The following is a 17,947-nucleotide window of genomic DNA, read 5'->3' on the forward strand; positions in this document are numbered from 1 at the left end:
CTCGCCTCCGTGACCCGCCCATCCGCCGCCGCTGCGCCCCGATCCCGGTCAGGTGTTCGGCGTTTCACAGTCGTAAACTTGACATTTGGATAACTGTTCAGACCTCGTGTCGGGGCGAACGCAGTCGTGGCCATGTTCCGACGGATACTACAAATGGTAAGCGGTTTTATTTTATTTTGTTGGCATTTAAATCACCTGGATTTGCTTTTGTTTTCATTACAGCGACTTGTTTTCTATGGGAGACAGGCCTATCCATGTCGGGTGTTATGCTGGGGGGACGAATGTTTTGTAACCTGGTTTGTCGCGGATGGGCGGGGCTGTAAATTTTCGCTTACGGGTTGTTTGGTCCCGCCTCTCTGTCAGGTCGTGTTGAACATATCAAGCGCTCCTTGTGTCTGGACGACACAGCTAGCTGATAAATGCTAACATGATTCAGTTGATTGATTACAGTCTAGACAGAAATTAAACTAGTGCCTCTGTACAAAACGCTGTCTACGTACACACCATTACAATGTTAGACGAATAACATAATCTTTAGTTGACACGTAGTTGTTGAAACTTATTTTTTTACGTTTTTCTTAAGCTAGCTGTGTAAGAGCAGTGTGTTAATTCATCGTTTACACATGCTAACGGTAGCGTTAGCATGTGTTGGAAATCACTGCGTCGGTTAGATGCTGTATGAAAATAAAAATCATGGGTTTTAGGCAACTGAGCTCATCAGCACATCAGTGAGTGTGTGGTTAGAGAAACTACCTGGTTGTCATTCGAGTTTCGTGTAGGAATAACAGACAGGGGTTAGCTAACTAGGTAGCCTCCCTATAGGACTGCATTACCCACAATGCATTGCCGGCTGCTTGAAACTTATAACATACGCAGCTTAGTCATAAACATTGGAACCCCCGACAGGAGGGAAGTGGAAAACATTTACTACATTATCACAGTGACACTTAACAGGGAGAGGGATATATTAAGGACAAATGAAATATTCTGTGCTTAAAGTTGATATAAAATTTAAAGTGCTACAGATTGTAGTTTTTTGGTTTATCCTCAGCTGGAGTTTATAAGTGATGTTTCTAATCTGCAGTAACTGGATAGAGAAAGATTTGGTTGGTTTGATAAATCTCACACTCTTAAATCATGATCCAGCTGGTCTGTCTGTGTGATTTACCTGCTGAAAACATGGCACAGCTTGGTAACCTTGGTAAACAGTGTTTATTTAAAAATGCTTTTCCCATTGTAGTAATGTTGGAGCTACAGGCTTTTTTCTGATACAATCTAACAATTCAGTCATTTTAATACAGTTACAGTCTTCAACATGCGTGACTTGTGTCAAAAAAAAAGAAAATTACAATAATTTTTAATACCTTATCTTGTCAGCTCTACCACCTTTGACCACTTTGTGTTTTATTGCTTTCGATATCTCAACATGTTTTAGAACAAAGTAAATAATTTCTGGGGCTTTTTGTTGTTATTAATACGTTAAAGACAGCGCCTGGCTGTCCTGTTTGACTCGAGAGGGTCAAAGGTTGTTCCATGATGCAAACATCCAGTTTTAGTTTGCCAGGTTTCCGTCCAGCTCGGTTCAAAGTGCCCAACACCACCCAGACAAACACACGGTTTGACCTCATCCATTCATGTAAACCATCACACATCCACACAAAGCCTTTTTGTCAAACACCCACCGGATGTGTCTGTGTGTCCTTCAGGCCAGGAAAGTGAAAAGACTCCTTAACCGAGTCCGTTCTTTTGGTTTATTCTGTCATTATTAACACTTCCCTCTGACAGTAAACTTGATTACAGCGTTAGTTAAATATCATAAAACGAATAAGGACTCGCTTTGTTTTTGTCTTTTAATGCTCCTTTTAGCTACAGTTTTGCTACTTTCAACTTTTATCTACTGAACTTTAACTTTAATCTATTGCTCTGCTTCTTTTAGCTCCTGTTTTGCTCATTTTAGCCACATTTTCAATAATTGTAGCCTCTGTTTTGCTGCTTTTAGCATTTGTTTTGAAGCTGTTAGTATTTAACCTGTGTTCAGCTGCTTTTAGCTTGTGTTTTGCTCATTTTAGCTGTTGTTTTGTGCATTTTGTCCTTTATTTTTGCTTATTTTAGCCTCTGTTTTTCTTGTTTTAACTTTTAACAACTCAGGTTTTCAGCAAATTTTCATTCAGCACTCAGCATTCACACTGCAGTTTTGCCAGAAAAACCCCCAAAACAAAACATCAAATTTAGCTTCTCCAGCAGCTCAGTCTTTCTGCGTGTTATTCTCCTGCAGACTCCTGGGAAGGGAGGCTCTCAGAACGCAGAGTCCGAGCAGCCCAGCAGCACCGACCTCAACCACGATCAGACACCTGACCAGACGTCCGAGGTAACGCTCCTCTCTCTGAACTGAAGGGCAGGTCTGAAGCCGTTGGATCGGTTCGCGGTGACATTTTGGCTCCTGATGACGTGTTTCTGTGCGCAGGGCTTCATCTGTCCTCAGTGCATGAAGTCTCTCAACTCTGCAGAGGAGCTCTGCAAACACTATGAGCTGTTCCACGACACGGGAGACCTCCCTGCGCACGTGGCCCCCACTCGGTTAGGCCAACAGTAGCATTTCAGATACCAAGAGACTGTCCTCTTTGTGTTTATTTTCTGTATATTTCTGAACAGCTCTTTTCGCCTTTTAGTGAAGACCTTACAATGTTGCGGCAGGAGGTTCAGGACCTGCACGCTTCTCTCAAGGTACGTCTGAGCTGTGCGTGTTGTGGAGCTGTGTGGGCGTTCATACAAAGACACAAATATGTTTCTTTTTCCTCGTCAGGAGGAGAGATGGTTCTCCGGGGAGCTGAAGAAGGAATTAGACAAAGTTCAAGGACATCTGAAGCCAGTAACTCCTTTAAGATGTTTAACATGAAAAACACCGAATGTCAAGTTGCATGACAGTAAACGTTCCCCTTTCTGCTTTCCACAGAACGATGGACAGATGAGCTCGGAGGATGCAGGTAGAAAGCTTTACATTTGATCAAACGAGCTGAGGCAGAGCACAGATCAGCCGCCGCTAACGTGTGTCGCGTTTTTTCTCAGTTCTGGAGAGGAAGTTGGTGGAAGCGGAGACGGAGAAGTTCAACATTAAACAGATGAAAGACCTGTTTGAGCAGAAGGCTGCGCAGCTGGCCACAGAGATAGTAGGTCAGTGTGGGATTGGGAAACCGGGAAGGCCTGTGACTGTGACTCATTTAACGCTTTCAAGTCCCCTTCTACTGGACTCCTGTTAGCCTCAATGCATCCATTGTGTTTCGTCCTGCCTGAGACAAGTTGTTCCACAGCAGTCTAAATAAACAGCTTCTGTCTTTAAATGTTTTACTTGAATAACTTTTAGTCACTCCAGGAAAGTCGGGCTCCTGTGCCGTGTTGATTCTGGGGTTGTTATTGTCTGACGCATTTCTTGTTTTGGATCGTGTCAGACTTGAAGTCCCGTTACGATGAGGAGAAGAGCCTGAGGGAGGCTGCTGACCAGAGGCTCGCCCACCTGACCGAGCAGCTGAAACGAGAGAAGCAGGACAACGAGAGACTCCAGACTGAGCTGGTACGACGCTCTCAGCCGGTGTCTGTTGTCTGCCTCTTTCTCTTTTTTAATTTTTTTGCCTCCGGGTCAACTGTGCGCCTCCGCTCTGCCCCTTAGCTGCAGCGACCGGGAGTGGAGGACGTGGAGGTTCTGCAGAAGGAGCTGGTGCAGGTTCAGACCCTGATGGACCAGATGACCCGCCAGAGGGAGGAGGAGTCCGAGCGCCTGAGGAGCCATTACGCAGAGCTGCAGGCTAACTACACTACCTCAGAGGTCAGGAGGCACAGACATGTCCACTGGTTTATATTTCACCCCTGAAATGTTTTACTTCCTGTTTGCTCGGTCCACCATCTTCTCTCTTCAGCACAGAGCTTTATATTCCTGATCAGAAATGGCTGTGAGGTCATTCTGCCATATTTTGGGCTTTGTGCTTCGCACAGACATTAATTAATGCCTGATGAATAATTCAGTCTTATTTCCTGCATCCTGGAGGAGAGGAATATTTATAGGCTCCATCGGGGATCTTCAGGACTTTAATCTTTCTTTTTTTTCCCCAAATATCTCAAAAAAGACTGCTTCCTATTTTTACACACAGCTGAACCAATCTATAAATATATTAAAATGATCATTTTTTTTCTCAGTAATGATTAATATGAGAGTTTAGTAGCTATATCTGACCTGCAGCTCAACAGCAGAGTTCAGTTTTTCAAATTTTCAGCTTATTTTGCAGCTGGGTCAGTAAAATGTCCTGAAAATAAAAAAAACCCAGAAACAAATAAAAGTTCAAGGATTAAATCTTTATGGTTGGGTTTCGTATTTAGATTACTGGCGAATGCTTAGCAGTCTGATATAATTCACTCATTTTAATGTGGTGAGTGTTCCTTTTTTTTGTTTTTGTTTTTTTTGCAGGCAAGCTCGTGTTGTTATTCATGTGCTAAAACAGGACAAGGCAAAAACAAACACATCAAATCCCCTTTTTGTGTCAAGCTTTCTTACCCACAGCTCTTATAGCAAACATCTCACAGAGGCTGTTCAGATCTGACGTTAAATATCCGTCTAAGATGATTCACACCTGGAAGTTAATGTGTATCCTGAAGCGTTGTTGTCATCAGATGACTGTTAACTTGCTTCGTATGAAGATATACACTTGATAAAATTACAATACATTCATTCAACTAATGATTATTAATGTTTATGGTTCGTTAGAGAAGCTCAGAGTCATTTGAGTCATTTTTGTTGAGTTATCCCTTTAATAAGCTTAATTACCGAACTTTAAGTAGGTGAATATAATGCAAACATGATGCTTCTCAGACTTGTGCTGTGATTTTTGTGGCACCTTATAGGTCTTTATGACGGTGACCACAGCGAGTCCAAGCAGCTCTGAAAACAATCAGAACAAACTTTAAACTGCAGAGAAACTTACCCTCTCTGATGAATGAAATCCCAACAAAATGAACACTTTTATTAAGAAGGAGTCTGATAAACAGTTTGTTCAAACTTAAACCATGAAAAGAAAAGAAAACAAAGAAACAAAAATGGCTGACTCTTGGTGTCAGTTCAGTCGGAGGTCCGACGTCGAGGATCAGAACGGATGATGTTCAAACGGATGAGGATAACCTCCTGAGGGACGTTTTTAAACCCATTCCAGCCATTCAGACCTGCTGCACTCAGCTTTATCTGAATGTAATCCAGGAGCTAAAGATGATGAAAGAACCAGGTTTAAATTTCACCATGAAAATTAAAATGACTTGTTTAGGTTTTATTCTTTCAGCCCTGCTGCTGTGTTACAGATCGTAGGTTGTTGTTGTTGTTGTTCTGACTTACCTTTGTTCTTGTGTTTCTTCCCCTTCCCTCCTCTTCCTCTCCTTGTCTCACACTCTGTACCCCTCTGCAACACTCAAAACACCCAAGATTCAAAAGCTGGAGGTAAAACATGTCAACTCAAGTTGCTCTAGAATTTCATTTAATTCTTTGAAGGTGTTTTTCTTTTCAGACTCTTAAGTCGTGCGTGATAATAGAAGTTTCATTGCATTTTTTGTGAAAAGTGCGTTCTGCTCGCTGTTGCTCGTTGTTTTTGAGTTCTTACCCGTCCCTCCGTCACGGTGGAGCCTTTTGTTTCATGAACTGCCTGTCTGTTTCATTGCAGATGACCGTTTCCCAACTGAAAGCAGAGCTGGAGAAGGGTCCACAGGAAGCAGCCGTCTACACGCAGCAGATCCACCAGCTGCAGGGCAACCTGAACAGTTTGCAGCAGCAATGTCAGGTAGCGCGCGCACGCCGCTAAAACAAAGGAGCCACTGCAGCCAGCTGTCTGACCGTGACGTTTGAGGCACAAGGATTTACTTTTCCTCATCATCTGCCCTTTATGTAGAAAACACACCATCTGTAGACCTTTCTTTGTCGCTCTGCTTCAAAATGCCCCCGCTGTCACCAGCCGCCCGCGGCGACCTGCACTTGTTGACAAATATTACAGCCGGCACTATTATTAAACCAGCGGGAGGGTGGGGGTGGGGGGCGCTGCACCGCCAGCTCTGTCAGTCAGGATGAAATATAATCACAGCCAGGTAATGTCACTGGTGCAAAGGGTGCAAAGGGAGCAGGAGATTAAAGGCAGAAGTGGTCTCTCAGCTACGTGGGTTTCTGGGCACCCGAGGAAGATTACACAACGTTCAATCCATTATTGTTCTTCTGAGACTTCATACAAGTGGAGATAAAATTGCTCGAGTAAATGGTGAGGCAGGTGAAGAACCGTTAGGGGTTTTAGGTTTCTGAAGTTCAGTGGAAGGTTGTTAAGCGCAGATGTCCCATGTCATTCTGAAGTTAGCAGCTCACTCCGTCATTAACACCATTTTATTCCTTACCACGCCGCTGCCAAGTTGACTGTCAGGGACCAGGACAAGTGGCATGCCACACTTTATTCTTGACTCTTGAAAGCTGAGTGTTCTTTTCCATTGGTCACATAACAAGGGCTGAGGCTGTTTGTGTTGCAGCCCGTATCTGTCTGTTTTAAATGAGAAAAGACACGTTGTTAATGTTCCACCGAGGTTTCATCACTCTAACATTTTCTAAAAAACCAGTGCATTCTCTCAGAAACACCAGAGTGCAATGATTTAATCATTCAGTCTTTTATTTGTTAATTACACACCAGTTCAGCTGCTATAATCTCGTGTTTTGTTTTTTTTTTTGCCCTCAGAGTCTGTCTGAAAAGCTGTCACAAAAGGAGAAGGACTATCAAGAACTGGAGGAGCACCTGGGAGCTGAGGAGGCTGCCAAGAAGGAAGTCCGGGACAGGCTGAGGGAGAGGGAGTTGGAGGCCCAGGAGCTGCAGGCTCGGGCCGCAGGGGCCGAAACCTCCCTGCAGGCGGCCCGGGCCGAGCTCGCAGAGAGGGCCGAGGAGGTGGCCAGGTTCAGGAGCGAGCTGGCGGAGCTGGAGGTGAAGAACGCAGAGCTGAAGGTGGAGAGGAAACAGCTGCAGCAGCAGAGGGAAGAAAAAGAAAGCAAAGGTGCTCAGCAGCAGACTGAGATCAGTCAGGTGAGGCTGCAGACGTCCAGACCCACAGAAACTACAGCAGACATGCAGAGGGATCACAGGAATCAGTGCCTCTGATGATGCTGCTGAGCTCCACTACCGGATTAGATGTGGTGATAGTAAGCACCCCGTCACATCATTGATGTTCTTTCTGACTCATAAAAATCAGTTTCCCTTAAATCCAAGTTCATCCTGGTAGAGGAGCGCAAACTTTACAGGTTAAAGAAGTGAACAGAGTCACTGATTCAGCCTGTAAGAGAGCCAACTTAATCAATATTTTTGGAGGAATAAATTGATCTAAACCGTTTTCTCTGCTCTTGGAGTCACTTCTTGCTGAGAGGCTGAGCACATGAATGAGGACAAGAAGTTAACCAACTAAAGAAGAGAAAATTTAACTAACAGCAGATGGCAGTGTTCTAACTGTTTAATGTTTTACTGGGATTTAGTATTTATAGCTGAACAGGAAGTGTGTTGTTTTTTTTTTTTAAGATTGTCTCATAATCTTGCATCGGTGCTTTGTGATAGTATTGCTGTTGATGCAGTTAAAATATATTCTTTATATCCGTTTTGGGTTTGAAATGATTGCTTTCCATTTCCACACCTGTCTTTGTTCTCCCTTAGCTGCACACCAAGCTCCTGGAGGCCGAGCGGCAGGTGGGCGAGCTGCAGGGTCGTCTGAAGGAGCAGAGGCAGCTGTCGGGAGAGAAACTGAAGGACCGCGAGCAGCAAGCGGCCGACCTGCAGCTCAAACTCTCCCGTGCAGAAGAACAGGTGAGAAGGAGGAGACTTCCACGCAAACAGTAGAAAGGGATTTCAGGTTGTAGGACGGAGCTTGTAAGCTGATGTTCAAAGGGTAGCAGAGGCGCCGACGTGTCCTAAAACACTGAAGGCTGAGCAACGTCCAGGATGGAGGTTTAAATATAGAAGTTGCACAACTTCCATGTTATCCAAGAGGGAAATAAATATGATGTTTTGCACCAATTGCTTTGCAAAAGCTGATTATTAGAACATGAATTAGGACAAACTCAGTTTAGTCTAATTTCGTTTTTACCTTCATCCTTTTTATGAGCAGCAGAAGAAAATCCTAAAAAGAAGTAAGAGCTCTGCTGCTAATGAGAGCCTTGTGCTGAAATAAGGGTTCAAAATGGCAAAGTCAAGAAAATTCTGAGCATGATGGAGCCTGTTGGTGCAGAAACCCTAAGATAGTCATTAAATTAATGTGCCGGATTAATAAAAGCAGTGCTGCTGTGTTTCCCCTCAGCTGAAGGAGAGCAGCAGTAAAAACACAGACCTGCAGCATCAGCTGGAGAAAGCCAAGCAGCAGCACCAGGAGCTGCAGGCGCTGCAGCAAAACACCAACGGCAAACTGCGGGAGGCACAGGTACCAGCCACCAAAACAGTCACATGCAGCGGTATTAAAGACAAGAGACAGCTGCTTTCGTGTTCTTTTAAGAGACATTTACTCAAAGTTGTTCAAGCGTCTGTTCTTCTTTTAGTCCTTCTCCTGCCAGCTTAAATTTATGATTCATAACCCCAATAAAAATGCTTTTTATAACAATAAAATGTTGAGCCAGACTATAAACGTGCTTGTGTTTTGTAGAACGACTTGGAGCAGGTGTTGCGTCAGATTGGAGATAAAGACCAGAAAATCCAGAACCTGGAAGCTCTGCTTCAGAAGAGTAAGGACATCGTGAGTCAGCTGGAAGCTGAGAGAGAGGACCTGTGTGTCAAAATCCAGGCTGGGGAGGGAGAGACGGCAGTCCTTAACCAGCTCAAAGAGAAGAACCACGCACTACAGGAGCAGGTGGACACACACACACTCACACACACTTCAGTGTGGTCTTTCATACTAACAAAATAAAGCAAAACAGATAAATGTTTTTGTATTTTTTTACATGAAGACTCATAACCCTCGGCGTCAGAACTTATAGTCTGTTTTTTGTTGGGTGGGGGGGACTTTTAAAGGTGACACAGTTGACTGACAAGCTGAAGAACCAATCAGAGAGCAACAAGCAAGCCCAGGATAACTTGCACAAGCAGGTCCAGGAGCAGAAGACTCTGCTGCGTTCAGCCCAGGACCGAGCTCAGACCCTGGAGACGTCGGTCACCGAGCTCACTGCTCAGCTCACAGACACCAAGGAGAAAGTGGCTCAGCTGGATGCTCAGGTCAGTCAGCGTCACCGAGGAATACAGCCTCAGCCTTATGTTGTGAGAAATGGTAAATGACCTGCACTTATATAGCGATTTATCAAGTCCGAGGGCTCCAAAGCGCTTTCTACTACAATTGGTCATCTACACATTCCCACACTGATGGTGTTGAGCTGTTTCTGTTTGCTTGTTTGTCTGTTTTCAGCTGAAGGCAAAAACCGAGCTGTTGCTGTCTGCAGAAGCAGCCAAGGCTGCGCAGAAAGCCAACCTGGAGAACAACCTGGAGGCCGCTCAGCACGCGCTGCAGGATAAACAGCAGGTTGCTTCCTGCTTCTTGTGCAATTAGTGTTGATATTTCTCTTGTTTACTTCCTTTGAATATTTTCTGCCTTCCCTCCCTCAGTTTTTTTTTTTAAATGACTGTTATTCTGTTTAATTCCTCGTGCAGGAGCTGAATAAAGTTCAGAAGAAGGTTGAGGAGAAGGCCCAAAGGCTGAAGGAGAGACAGGAGCAGTGCGCTCAGCTGGAAACCAGCCTGAAGGAATGTAAAGACAAACTTTTGGCCTCAGAGCAGCGAGTTGAGCAGCTGGAGGGCCTCAGTAGGGTCTGTGTTCAGTTTTTGTCCATTATGTCACGTGTCCCCGCTTTATCCTTTGTCTGCCTAGTGTGTTCCTTGGTATTCATGTTGCTGTTTAACAACTCTCTGAATTAAATTACACTCAGGGGATTTTTTTTACTTGTCAGGTGATTTTTGAAGGCAGCCGGTCGCTCTGGGTTTTAGTTAGCAGCATCAGAGTGAAGGGAGTGGAAACAAATACACGCCACACTTTTTTTTTTAGATTTTAATTTGTCAAACATTCAGTTTTCTTTCACTTCACAATTACGTTGATCACAAAAAACTGCCTGTAAAATACTCGTTGTAACGTGACAGAATGTGGAAAAGTTCAACTTTTGTCCAGGCGCCATACAGGGAGAAGTTTTACTGTGTGTTATGTCGTGAATACACATTAATTTTCCCGTCATCAGAAACTGGAGTCGCAGCTCGCAGAGGCCCAGGCCGCGCGGGATCAGGTGCAGCAAGAGGCGCAGAAACTGCAGAAGGAGAATTCGGAGGTGAAACGGAAAGGAAAGGAGCTGCAGCGCTGCCTGGAAACCGAGAAGGAAGGGTGAGACGAACGACACAACAGATATTTTAAAAAGACACCGTCGAGGATCTAAAACACGCGTGAGGTTTCTAACAGAAGACGCATGTTTTTCCTTTAAGAGCTAAAACTCTTCAGGAGGAGTTGAAGAAAAAGGCTGCGGCTTTGAGCGACGTCCAGCAGCAGATGGAGCACTGTGAGCAAGAGGCGGCTGCTCTAAAGGTGAATCTGGACGAGGTGACCCAGGAAGGGAAGAATCGGCAAGCAGAGCTGGACAGGAAGGCTCAGGGTCTGTCTGTGGAGCTGCAGAAGACCCAGCAGGAGAAAGAAGCTCAGAGGAAGGAGCTCGTCGCCGCTCAGGAGAGCTTAGAAAAGGCTAACAAGGCGCTGAAAGAGAGTCGAACCCAGCTGGACTCGGAGAGGAAGAACTATAAATCAGCCATGGAGGAGAAGGTGGGTTTTAATTTAAAGTTGTATCTAATGCAGAGGAATCGAGGAATAAATATCAATGTGTTGACATTAACAGGTTTTCACTGAAAGCTTTGTTCTGTCCTTGATCCTCAGGAAAAGTCCAATGAAAAAACAAGGCAGGAGCTTTTAAAGACTACCGAGTCCGCCACAAAGGCAGTGAAAGAATCTCAGGAGCAGCTGGAGCAGATGAGAGAGGTGAGCCTCTGAAGGAAAAACAGACAGACAGACTTTAGTTTTCTGGTTCAACACTTGATTTATTTGTTGTGCGTTCAAAACATCAGGCAGAGAAAAAGCTGAAGGTGCGGCTGACGGCAGTGGAGCAGCAGCACTCCAAGACTCAGGGAGCACTGAAAGTAAAGGAGACTGAGGTGGAGAAAGTCCGGGCGGAGTTTAAATCCATTCAGGGGTCTTTAGAAGAGGAGGTGAAGAGGCTGAGGGGCCAAGTGGCGGAGCTGCAGGAGGTCGGCGTCAAGAAAGTAAGCAGCCCCTCTACCTCCAATGGAGCAAATTTATAAAAACGTCTCTCTGATTTCCTGTTTGACTCGTGTCTTCAGGCAGAAGAGGAAAGTAAACTGAGAGCTCAGGCGTCAGAGCTCAGCCAGGAGTTGAAGGCCGAGAGGACCCGGACTGCGGAGCTGCAGAAAGCCTCGGAGCAAAACCAGGAACTCTTTACCAAGCTTCAGTCCGACTTCTACGGCAAAGAGTCGGAGGTTTCTGCTCTGCGCCAAGACGTCAAGGTAAAACCATCCAGGAGAAATCATCGAAGGAATGCATATCGCTCGCTGCCTTTCCTGCCAGACGTTCAGACCAGGCTCATCTTATGTTGAGAACTGATGGCGTTGTTGTCATTTTGGTCAAACTTTGAAAATATGATGATGTACAATCTGCTGCACAGAGGAATGACTCTCAGCTACCACCAGGCCGCTTTTTAGCTCAATATCTGACAAACTGGCCGAGCTGGAGCCATTTTTGTGTTGGCTAATGTCAGTTCACTGTGGCGGCCATCTTGAAGTTCATCACTTGGAGGTGCACATTCACTGATCACTTTTAGGTTTTATTAAATGATAAGGTTTACCTCACCTTTGTGTAATTTCACAGCAGTGTTGATAAAACTCACCTTTTTGTTCGATCGATTTCGATGCTAAAATGTGACTCTGTGTGACCGCAGACAGCGGAGGACAAGCTGAGCGCGGCCCAGGAGGAGCTGGCTGCTAATCGAACCCATCAGGCGGCTTTAGAGGCTCAGATCCAGGAAGTGAAAGCGGCCCGCAGCTCGTTGGAGCAGCAGCTCGCCAAACGAGACCAGGAGCTCCAACAGCAGGAGCAAGCCGTGACGAAGCTACAGAAGCAACAGGTTCGTTCCCACATAAACGGCACCCAGATCTGACTCGATTTGGCGAATGTTTCCTAAACTGCGCACTTGTTCAGTGTCAGGTTAACGAGGAGCTGCTGCAGGAGAGGAACAAGATGGAGGAGCTGAACAACGCCAAGTCTGCTCTGGAAAAAATTAACACCAAACTATCTTCTGAGCTAAAAACCCTCGCTGAGAAGAGTGAGAAGGTGAGTTTTCAACACAAGCAGAGAGGCAGCACCGTCGCAGGAAAGGATTTTAATAATCCATCAGCTAAGGTTTAATATTTTCTTTAAACATATATTTGATAACTTGTTGTTTAGGAGCTGGGCGAGCTGCAGGAAGCCAAACAGCTGCTGATCCAGCAGAAGCTGGAGCTGCAGGGTCAGGTGGAGGCGGCACAGGAAGCCCTGAAACGGGAGCAGGAAGCCCACCAGACTACCAGAGACGGCAGGAGCAAGAGAGAGGAGCAGCTCCTCAACCAGACAAAGGACGTCCACGATCAGCTGGTCAGTCGCCGCTATGAGAACAGCCGTCAGGAAGTCCTCCCCCGCCCCCCCTTCCTATTTGAGGTCTGACCGTTGTCCTCCTGTCCCAGGCTGCGGAGAAGCGAGCCAGAGAGGAGCAGGTGAAGCGCGGCGAGGAGGCCGAGGCCAAGCTGAGCGTGCAGGTGACGGCTCTGAACGAGAACATGGCCACGATGAAGAGGGAGTGGCAGAGCAGCCAGAGGCGAGTGGGCGAGCTGGAGAAGCAGACGGACGAGCTGCGAGGGGAGATCGCTGTGCTGGAGGCCACGGTCCAGAACAATCAGGACGAACGGCGGGCTCTTCTGGAAAGGTCGGTGGGCGTGGCTTTAATGTAAATGTTTTCCAACAGACGATGAATCAATGAAGTCCCAATAAAAGACCTTCATCCTGAGCGGCTGTTAGGACGTGTTCCCTGTTAGGGAAAATGCTGCCTTCTTAAGTCAAAAATAAAATGTTTAAAGAAAAGTTATCGTTAAAGATTTAAAAGCAGCTGATGGATCAGATGGAGACATTGCTTTCACATGATGAGGAGAAAGAAAAGTGACTTATTTAATGGAGGCTCTGTCATCTTCATGTCGGTCCACTGAGGCGTCTGCAGCCATGGCGCTAACACTGTCCTAACAGCCAATAACTCCTGACACCCATTTGTTTTTAGGAATTCTCCTCCTGTTGAATAAAGACTAACCACGTTTCATATGCTCCTTGAAATCTGAACACTGAAGCTGTAATTATCTTAAATCCCAGCCTTCAGTACCACACTGGGATTTGCTGACCCACTGTTAGCTACAACAGCAGCAACACAACGACAGAGATGATCTGATCTGTGTGTTTCCAGGTGTGTGAAGGGTGAGGGGGAGATGGAGAAGCTGCAGGGCAAAGTGGTGGAGCTCAGGAGGAAGCTGGACGACACGACAGCAGCCATGCAGGAGCTCGGCAGAGAGAACCAGTCGCTCCAGGTGGGGGAAAATCTGACAATAATACAGCGATCAGGTTTAAAGATTTATCATACGGACAGGGAAGTTGTCATCAGAGTGTGTCTGTTGTTGTTGTTGTTGGTGCTCGTAGATCAAACAGTCACAAAGTCTGACCAGGAAGTGGGCCGAGGATCACGTGGTTCAGAACTGCATGGCCTGTGGGAAAGGCTTCACCGTCACCGTCAGAAAGGTGAGGGAGTTTTACTCTTTTTATTCACAGCTCGGCACGTCCTTTTATTTATTCTCCCTCTCGTTTGTAACTGAAAAGCACCACTGCCGAAACTGCGGGAACATCTTCTGCGCCGAGTGCTCGTCGCGGAACGCACTGACGCCGTCCTCGAAGAAGCCGGTACGGGTGTGCGAGACGTGCTTCGAGGAGCTCCAAGGCTGATTGTTGTTTCATTTTGTTTGTTTGTTTGTTTTCCCTCATCTCATCCCCCTTCCTTCGTTTCTCTCCTCCCAACGAGCAGAAGGAGTCTTTGTCATTCTTAACGTGCACTATGAAGGACAGACAGAGTCCGCAGACTCCCATCGGACTTTTGGTCCTGATGTTGGAGGGGCGGGGCGGGGGGATGGGATCCACTGAGGAGACACCAGAATCACGTGATGGGACGAGATCAGTTTGTCTGTATCTGTTTTTGTGCCTTTGCTACTCCTGTGGACTGCCAGAGAGCGGAAGCAGTGAGAACGAACCGTCACCCGTCTCTTTAAACTCATATCCATCGCTGGCTGGCATCTTCAGCACGCGTTCAGTGTTTCCATGAGTGCGTCGTGTAAATCTGCCCTACAAAGGTGAAATGCAGGTTACTTTAACGTTTGATTCTAACCTTTTTAAAGTCATCTCTTTGAGCAAAAATAATCACTTTTTTATCATTTTCCAATCAAATGATAAAGCCAAATTTCACGTGTAGTTTGCAGATCGGGTGTAACATAATTCAGTTTTCTTCTAACTGCTGATACAAGATCACTAAAGGGTGTTAGTTTTTTTTTTTTTTTTTAATTATATCTGTGTGTGCAAACTGTCATGGATACGTGATAAAGACAGTATTTTAAATGCAAAGGTGATGCATTCTGTTTTACTAATTTCACTGCGTTAAGTCAGTATCTGTCAGGTGCAGGAATCCCCAACTGACCTTTCCACAAAGGTGGGGCATTGTGTAAAACGTAAATACAAACAGAACGCAGAGGTTTACAAACCTCATGCACCCATATTTTATTCATGCGGGAGGATAAAAAAAACATATCAGGTGATTTAGGAAAGGTATTTTTTAATTTGATGGCAGCAACACATCCTTAAAAAGGATCTTCCAGGACCCTGTTTCCCTCCATGAAGCACCTCCTCTTCTTTAACATCAGGACCTGAGGAGAGCAGCTGCTGCAGGATTTACAGCAAACATTGTCCCATTCTTGTCTGATGGAGGATTCTTGCTGCTCAGCAGGTTCGGGTCTTCATACCTGGACTGTTGAGAGGTCTGGCCTGCAGGCAGCTCGGTTCTGGACCCGGACTCTTCTGCTCTGAAGCCCTGCTGCTGGAACGGAAGCAGTCTGAGGTTTAGCATCGTCTTGCTGAAATGTGCAAGAGCTTCCCTGAGAAAGATCTGAATGGGAGCAGATGTTCTAAAACCTGCATCTGCTTTTCTGCATTGATGTGTAAGCTGCCCACGCCTTAGGCATTAATGAACCCCCATACCATCAGAGAGGCAAGCTTCTGGACTCTTACTGACCTGTTGACAATTAACCCAGCTGTTTCTTATTCGCCCCACTCACTTTCACCTCCTCTGCCAACTTTGAGACATGTTGCTTCCATCAAATTCAAAATTACTTTATTTTTTAAAACATTTGAAGTATTTGCTTAGTTCCATTGTGCATAAAATATGGGTTTGCAGGTTGTTGCATTTTTGTTTTACATTTTACAAAACATCCCAACTTCTTCTAAATTGGGGATGTTAAAATGTTGTTTTTTTTTTTGGTTTTGAACGGCGTTCAGTAAAACGATCAGCTCCAAAGAAAGAAACTTCTCAGCCCACTTGTGCACCAGCTATCATCTGTATTATGTGAACCCGTCGCTGCGTGTTCCCTTTGTGCAGCAGACTGTAAATCTGTAAGGAAAGGAAAGGAAAAACAAAACGAATCATGTCTGTTTCACGACCAAAGAATGTCTGTCTGCAGTCGGACCGCCGCTGAAGGCGAAGGTCCTGAGTTCGGCTCGTTGTTCAGTATTTTCCGAGCTTCGCCTGAAAGCTTTTGAGTTTTAATCACAGGGTTGGACACGTCCATCTTCAGAACGCCACGTGTGCTGATCAGACGGCTGCTTTTATTGTTCTCTGTGTATTTTCTACAAATTGTGGTGCTTCTTGCAGATTGGTCATGCAGCCATTGAAGGTGTTTGTGTTTTCATTGATTTTTTTTTTGTTGTTTTCCTGCTGCTTGTTTTCACTTAACAACACTGACTCCAGCTGAAGCTGTGTGTGTGTGTGTGTGCGTGTGTGTGTGTGCGCTGACGCCTGTCGTACGACTGTTAGCTCGTTGCTGCTTTCAGGTGCAGCAGTTTTGTTTTTTTCAGCTCTTTGTCCAGACGAGAACACTGTAAAGTGAATTCCTGCTCTGTTTGACTGATTGTTGGCCGGTAATGGGCCGATCTGTGCAGTAGTCTGTGGACTGGAGCAGGTGGAAACACTGGAAGCCAGACTATGCACACCGTTCTTCTTTCAGCTCGTTGTGCTTTTTAACGCTCATCAGTGCAGAGGAATGTCGTTTTTCGAACGCTAGTTGTCAAAAAGCACTTGTTTGTTTTGGAGTCGAATTGGTTTTGTCTACCTCAGGTCGGCAGAGGAAAAAAAGCACTATTTGTAAATTTTAGACATGGTGGGTTTACAGCACTGTGCAAAAGTCCTGGGTAATGTCTCACTTCCAAGGAGCCAGAGGTCCATGTGTGTATTTATTTATTTAAAGTGATCTTCATCAACATGTCCAGTTTTTCCTTGGACCTCATTTTCAGACCGATTGTTTGTCAGTCCATCTAACTCTACGCTTTCAGACATAAAACGGTTCCTGAAGTCAAGGAAAGATCCAGGGTTGTGTGTTAAGACAACATCTATTTAAATTAATATTCTTTGAATGAATCCTTATCAGCTGCCGCCCTTCACGCCAGAGTTTTAGACGGAGATCATCTTTTATGCTGGGAAAAGATTTGGTCAAACCTTAAAAATAACGTCTTGCTCGATCTTCTCGCCGCCATCAGAGGACAAGTTGTGAGCGACTCTCAGCTACTGCCACATCAGATTTTGGCTTGGTGTGAAGATCAGGAAGTCTGGCCCCTCGGAGGCGAGCTCGTAAATGAATGAGGGCAGATTTAAGACTTTTGCACAGTGCCTGTACGTATCTTGATGTAGGATTTCCCGACTGTCCCGTCATGTTGGACAGTCCCTGAACTCCAGATGAATGATTTGCACCTTATTGTCTTCAGCATTTCCTGCTCTGTGTTCTGACAGCTGCCGTTCGTTTCTTTTTAAGTGTTTTTTTTTTTTGTTTTTGGCGGGCGGGGCGGATGAGTTTCTTCTGGGCGGATGTAGAAACGTCTTGGACTCAGTTTTTACAGAAAGGCTCGACCACAGACGTGCACGAGCTGCAACTGCGTCGCCGTGCTCGATGACCCCGACAGGCTCACGCCTTTCCCCCTCCCCGTCGGGTCACTGTGCTCGGCGGGGGTGAAGGTGTGCCTTAGAGGTCCTGCAGCCTGCGGGGCTGACGGGAGGGAAGTTCTGCTCACACGCACCACTTGATTTTCTTACTCATTGTCATTGCAAATTGAAATAAAAATCTACAGTATGTTTCTACATTTTTTCTTTTGGCGTTTTGTCTTTCTGCTCATTTGGTATCATTTGAATTCTGCCTCCCAACTTTGTTTTTGGATTCAGGGTGTGGAGTCAAAGTGTTTTTATACTTTATAAGCACATCTTTAAAATTTACAGGCTGTCAGTTTTTAAGATATTTCAAAAACCAACCGGAGCATCTTCATCTTTACCACTGGGTTAAATTTGATGTTTATAGTTAATATTTAACCTCAAAGTCAGCAGGTTTTGTTGTATTAGAGTAATAATGAGGTATTAAAGTGACTAAATGCTAACTTAACCTGTTTAAAATGGGACAGTCTGTCTTCAGTCAAAGGAGTAAAAACAGGTTTTTGGAAACGCAAATGTTTTGAACTCATTGCTGTTCATGACCTGCTTGTTATGAAAACCCATTTCTGCCACTTTGAA

At 45.3% G+C, this 17,947-nt stretch overlaps 1 protein-coding gene and 1 long non-coding RNA gene across 4 annotated transcripts; one reads left to right on the forward strand and one right to left on the reverse strand.

The window, feature by feature from the left end:
• The first annotated feature begins 7 nt into the window (after positions 1-7).
• eea1 (early endosome antigen 1) lies at positions 8-17,531 on the forward strand. Of its 3 annotated transcripts, XM_017423044.3 has the most exons (30): positions 8-156; positions 2,276-2,368; positions 2,465-2,577; positions 2,670-2,724; positions 2,804-2,869; positions 2,954-2,984; positions 3,067-3,171; positions 3,447-3,568; positions 3,665-3,820; positions 5,459-5,473; positions 5,694-5,810; positions 6,741-7,079; positions 7,698-7,847; positions 8,338-8,457; positions 8,677-8,880; positions 9,042-9,242; positions 9,430-9,543; positions 9,672-9,827; positions 10,250-10,389; positions 10,488-10,818; positions 10,930-11,031; positions 11,118-11,312; positions 11,391-11,573; positions 12,005-12,190; positions 12,265-12,396; positions 12,511-12,696; positions 12,786-13,024; positions 13,550-13,670; positions 13,780-13,878; positions 13,957-17,531. In XM_017423044.3, the coding sequence occupies exons 1-30, from the start codon at positions 133-135 to the stop codon at positions 14,077-14,079; spliced, it is 4,218 nt and encodes a 1,405-aa protein (XP_017278533.1). In that variant the 5' UTR covers positions 8-132; the 3' UTR covers positions 14,080-17,531. The 3 variants fall into 3 exon arrangements, with proteins under 3 accessions (XP_017278533.1, XP_017278535.1, XP_037834416.1); XM_017423046.3 differs by lacking the exon at positions 5,459-5,473; XM_037978488.1 differs by lacking the exons at positions 8-156; positions 2,276-2,368 and having other exon boundaries at positions 2,475-2,577; positions 2,653-2,724.
• On the reverse strand, positions 4,995-5,774 carry LOC112450743. Its single transcript, XR_003039423.2, has 3 exons — positions 5,634-5,774; positions 5,372-5,435; positions 4,995-5,242 (listed from the first exon to the last, which is right to left on the reverse strand). It is a non-coding gene; the product is annotated as an uncharacterized LOC112450743 (long non-coding RNA).
• Positions 17,532-17,947: the final 416 nt, after the last annotated feature.

This window comes from Kryptolebias marmoratus, linkage group LG11 (genome assembly GCF_001649575.2).
Source record: "Kryptolebias marmoratus isolate JLee-2015 linkage group LG11, ASM164957v2, whole genome shotgun sequence".
In the NCBI taxonomy this organism is placed as follows: domain Eukaryota; kingdom Metazoa; phylum Chordata; class Actinopteri; order Cyprinodontiformes; family Rivulidae; genus Kryptolebias; species Kryptolebias marmoratus.

Coding starts and splice junctions, on each gene's coding strand:
- eea1 (XM_017423044.3), top strand. CDS start 133: ATGTTCCGACGGATACTACAAATG. Junction 11,032..11,117: donor AGCTGGAGCAGATGAGAGAG/GTGAGCCTCTGA, acceptor TCAAAACATCAG/GCAGAGAAAAAGCTGAAGGT. Junction 12,397..12,510: donor TCGCTGAGAAGAGTGAGAAG/GTGAGTTTTCAA, acceptor CTTGTTGTTTAG/GAGCTGGGCGAGCTGCAGGA.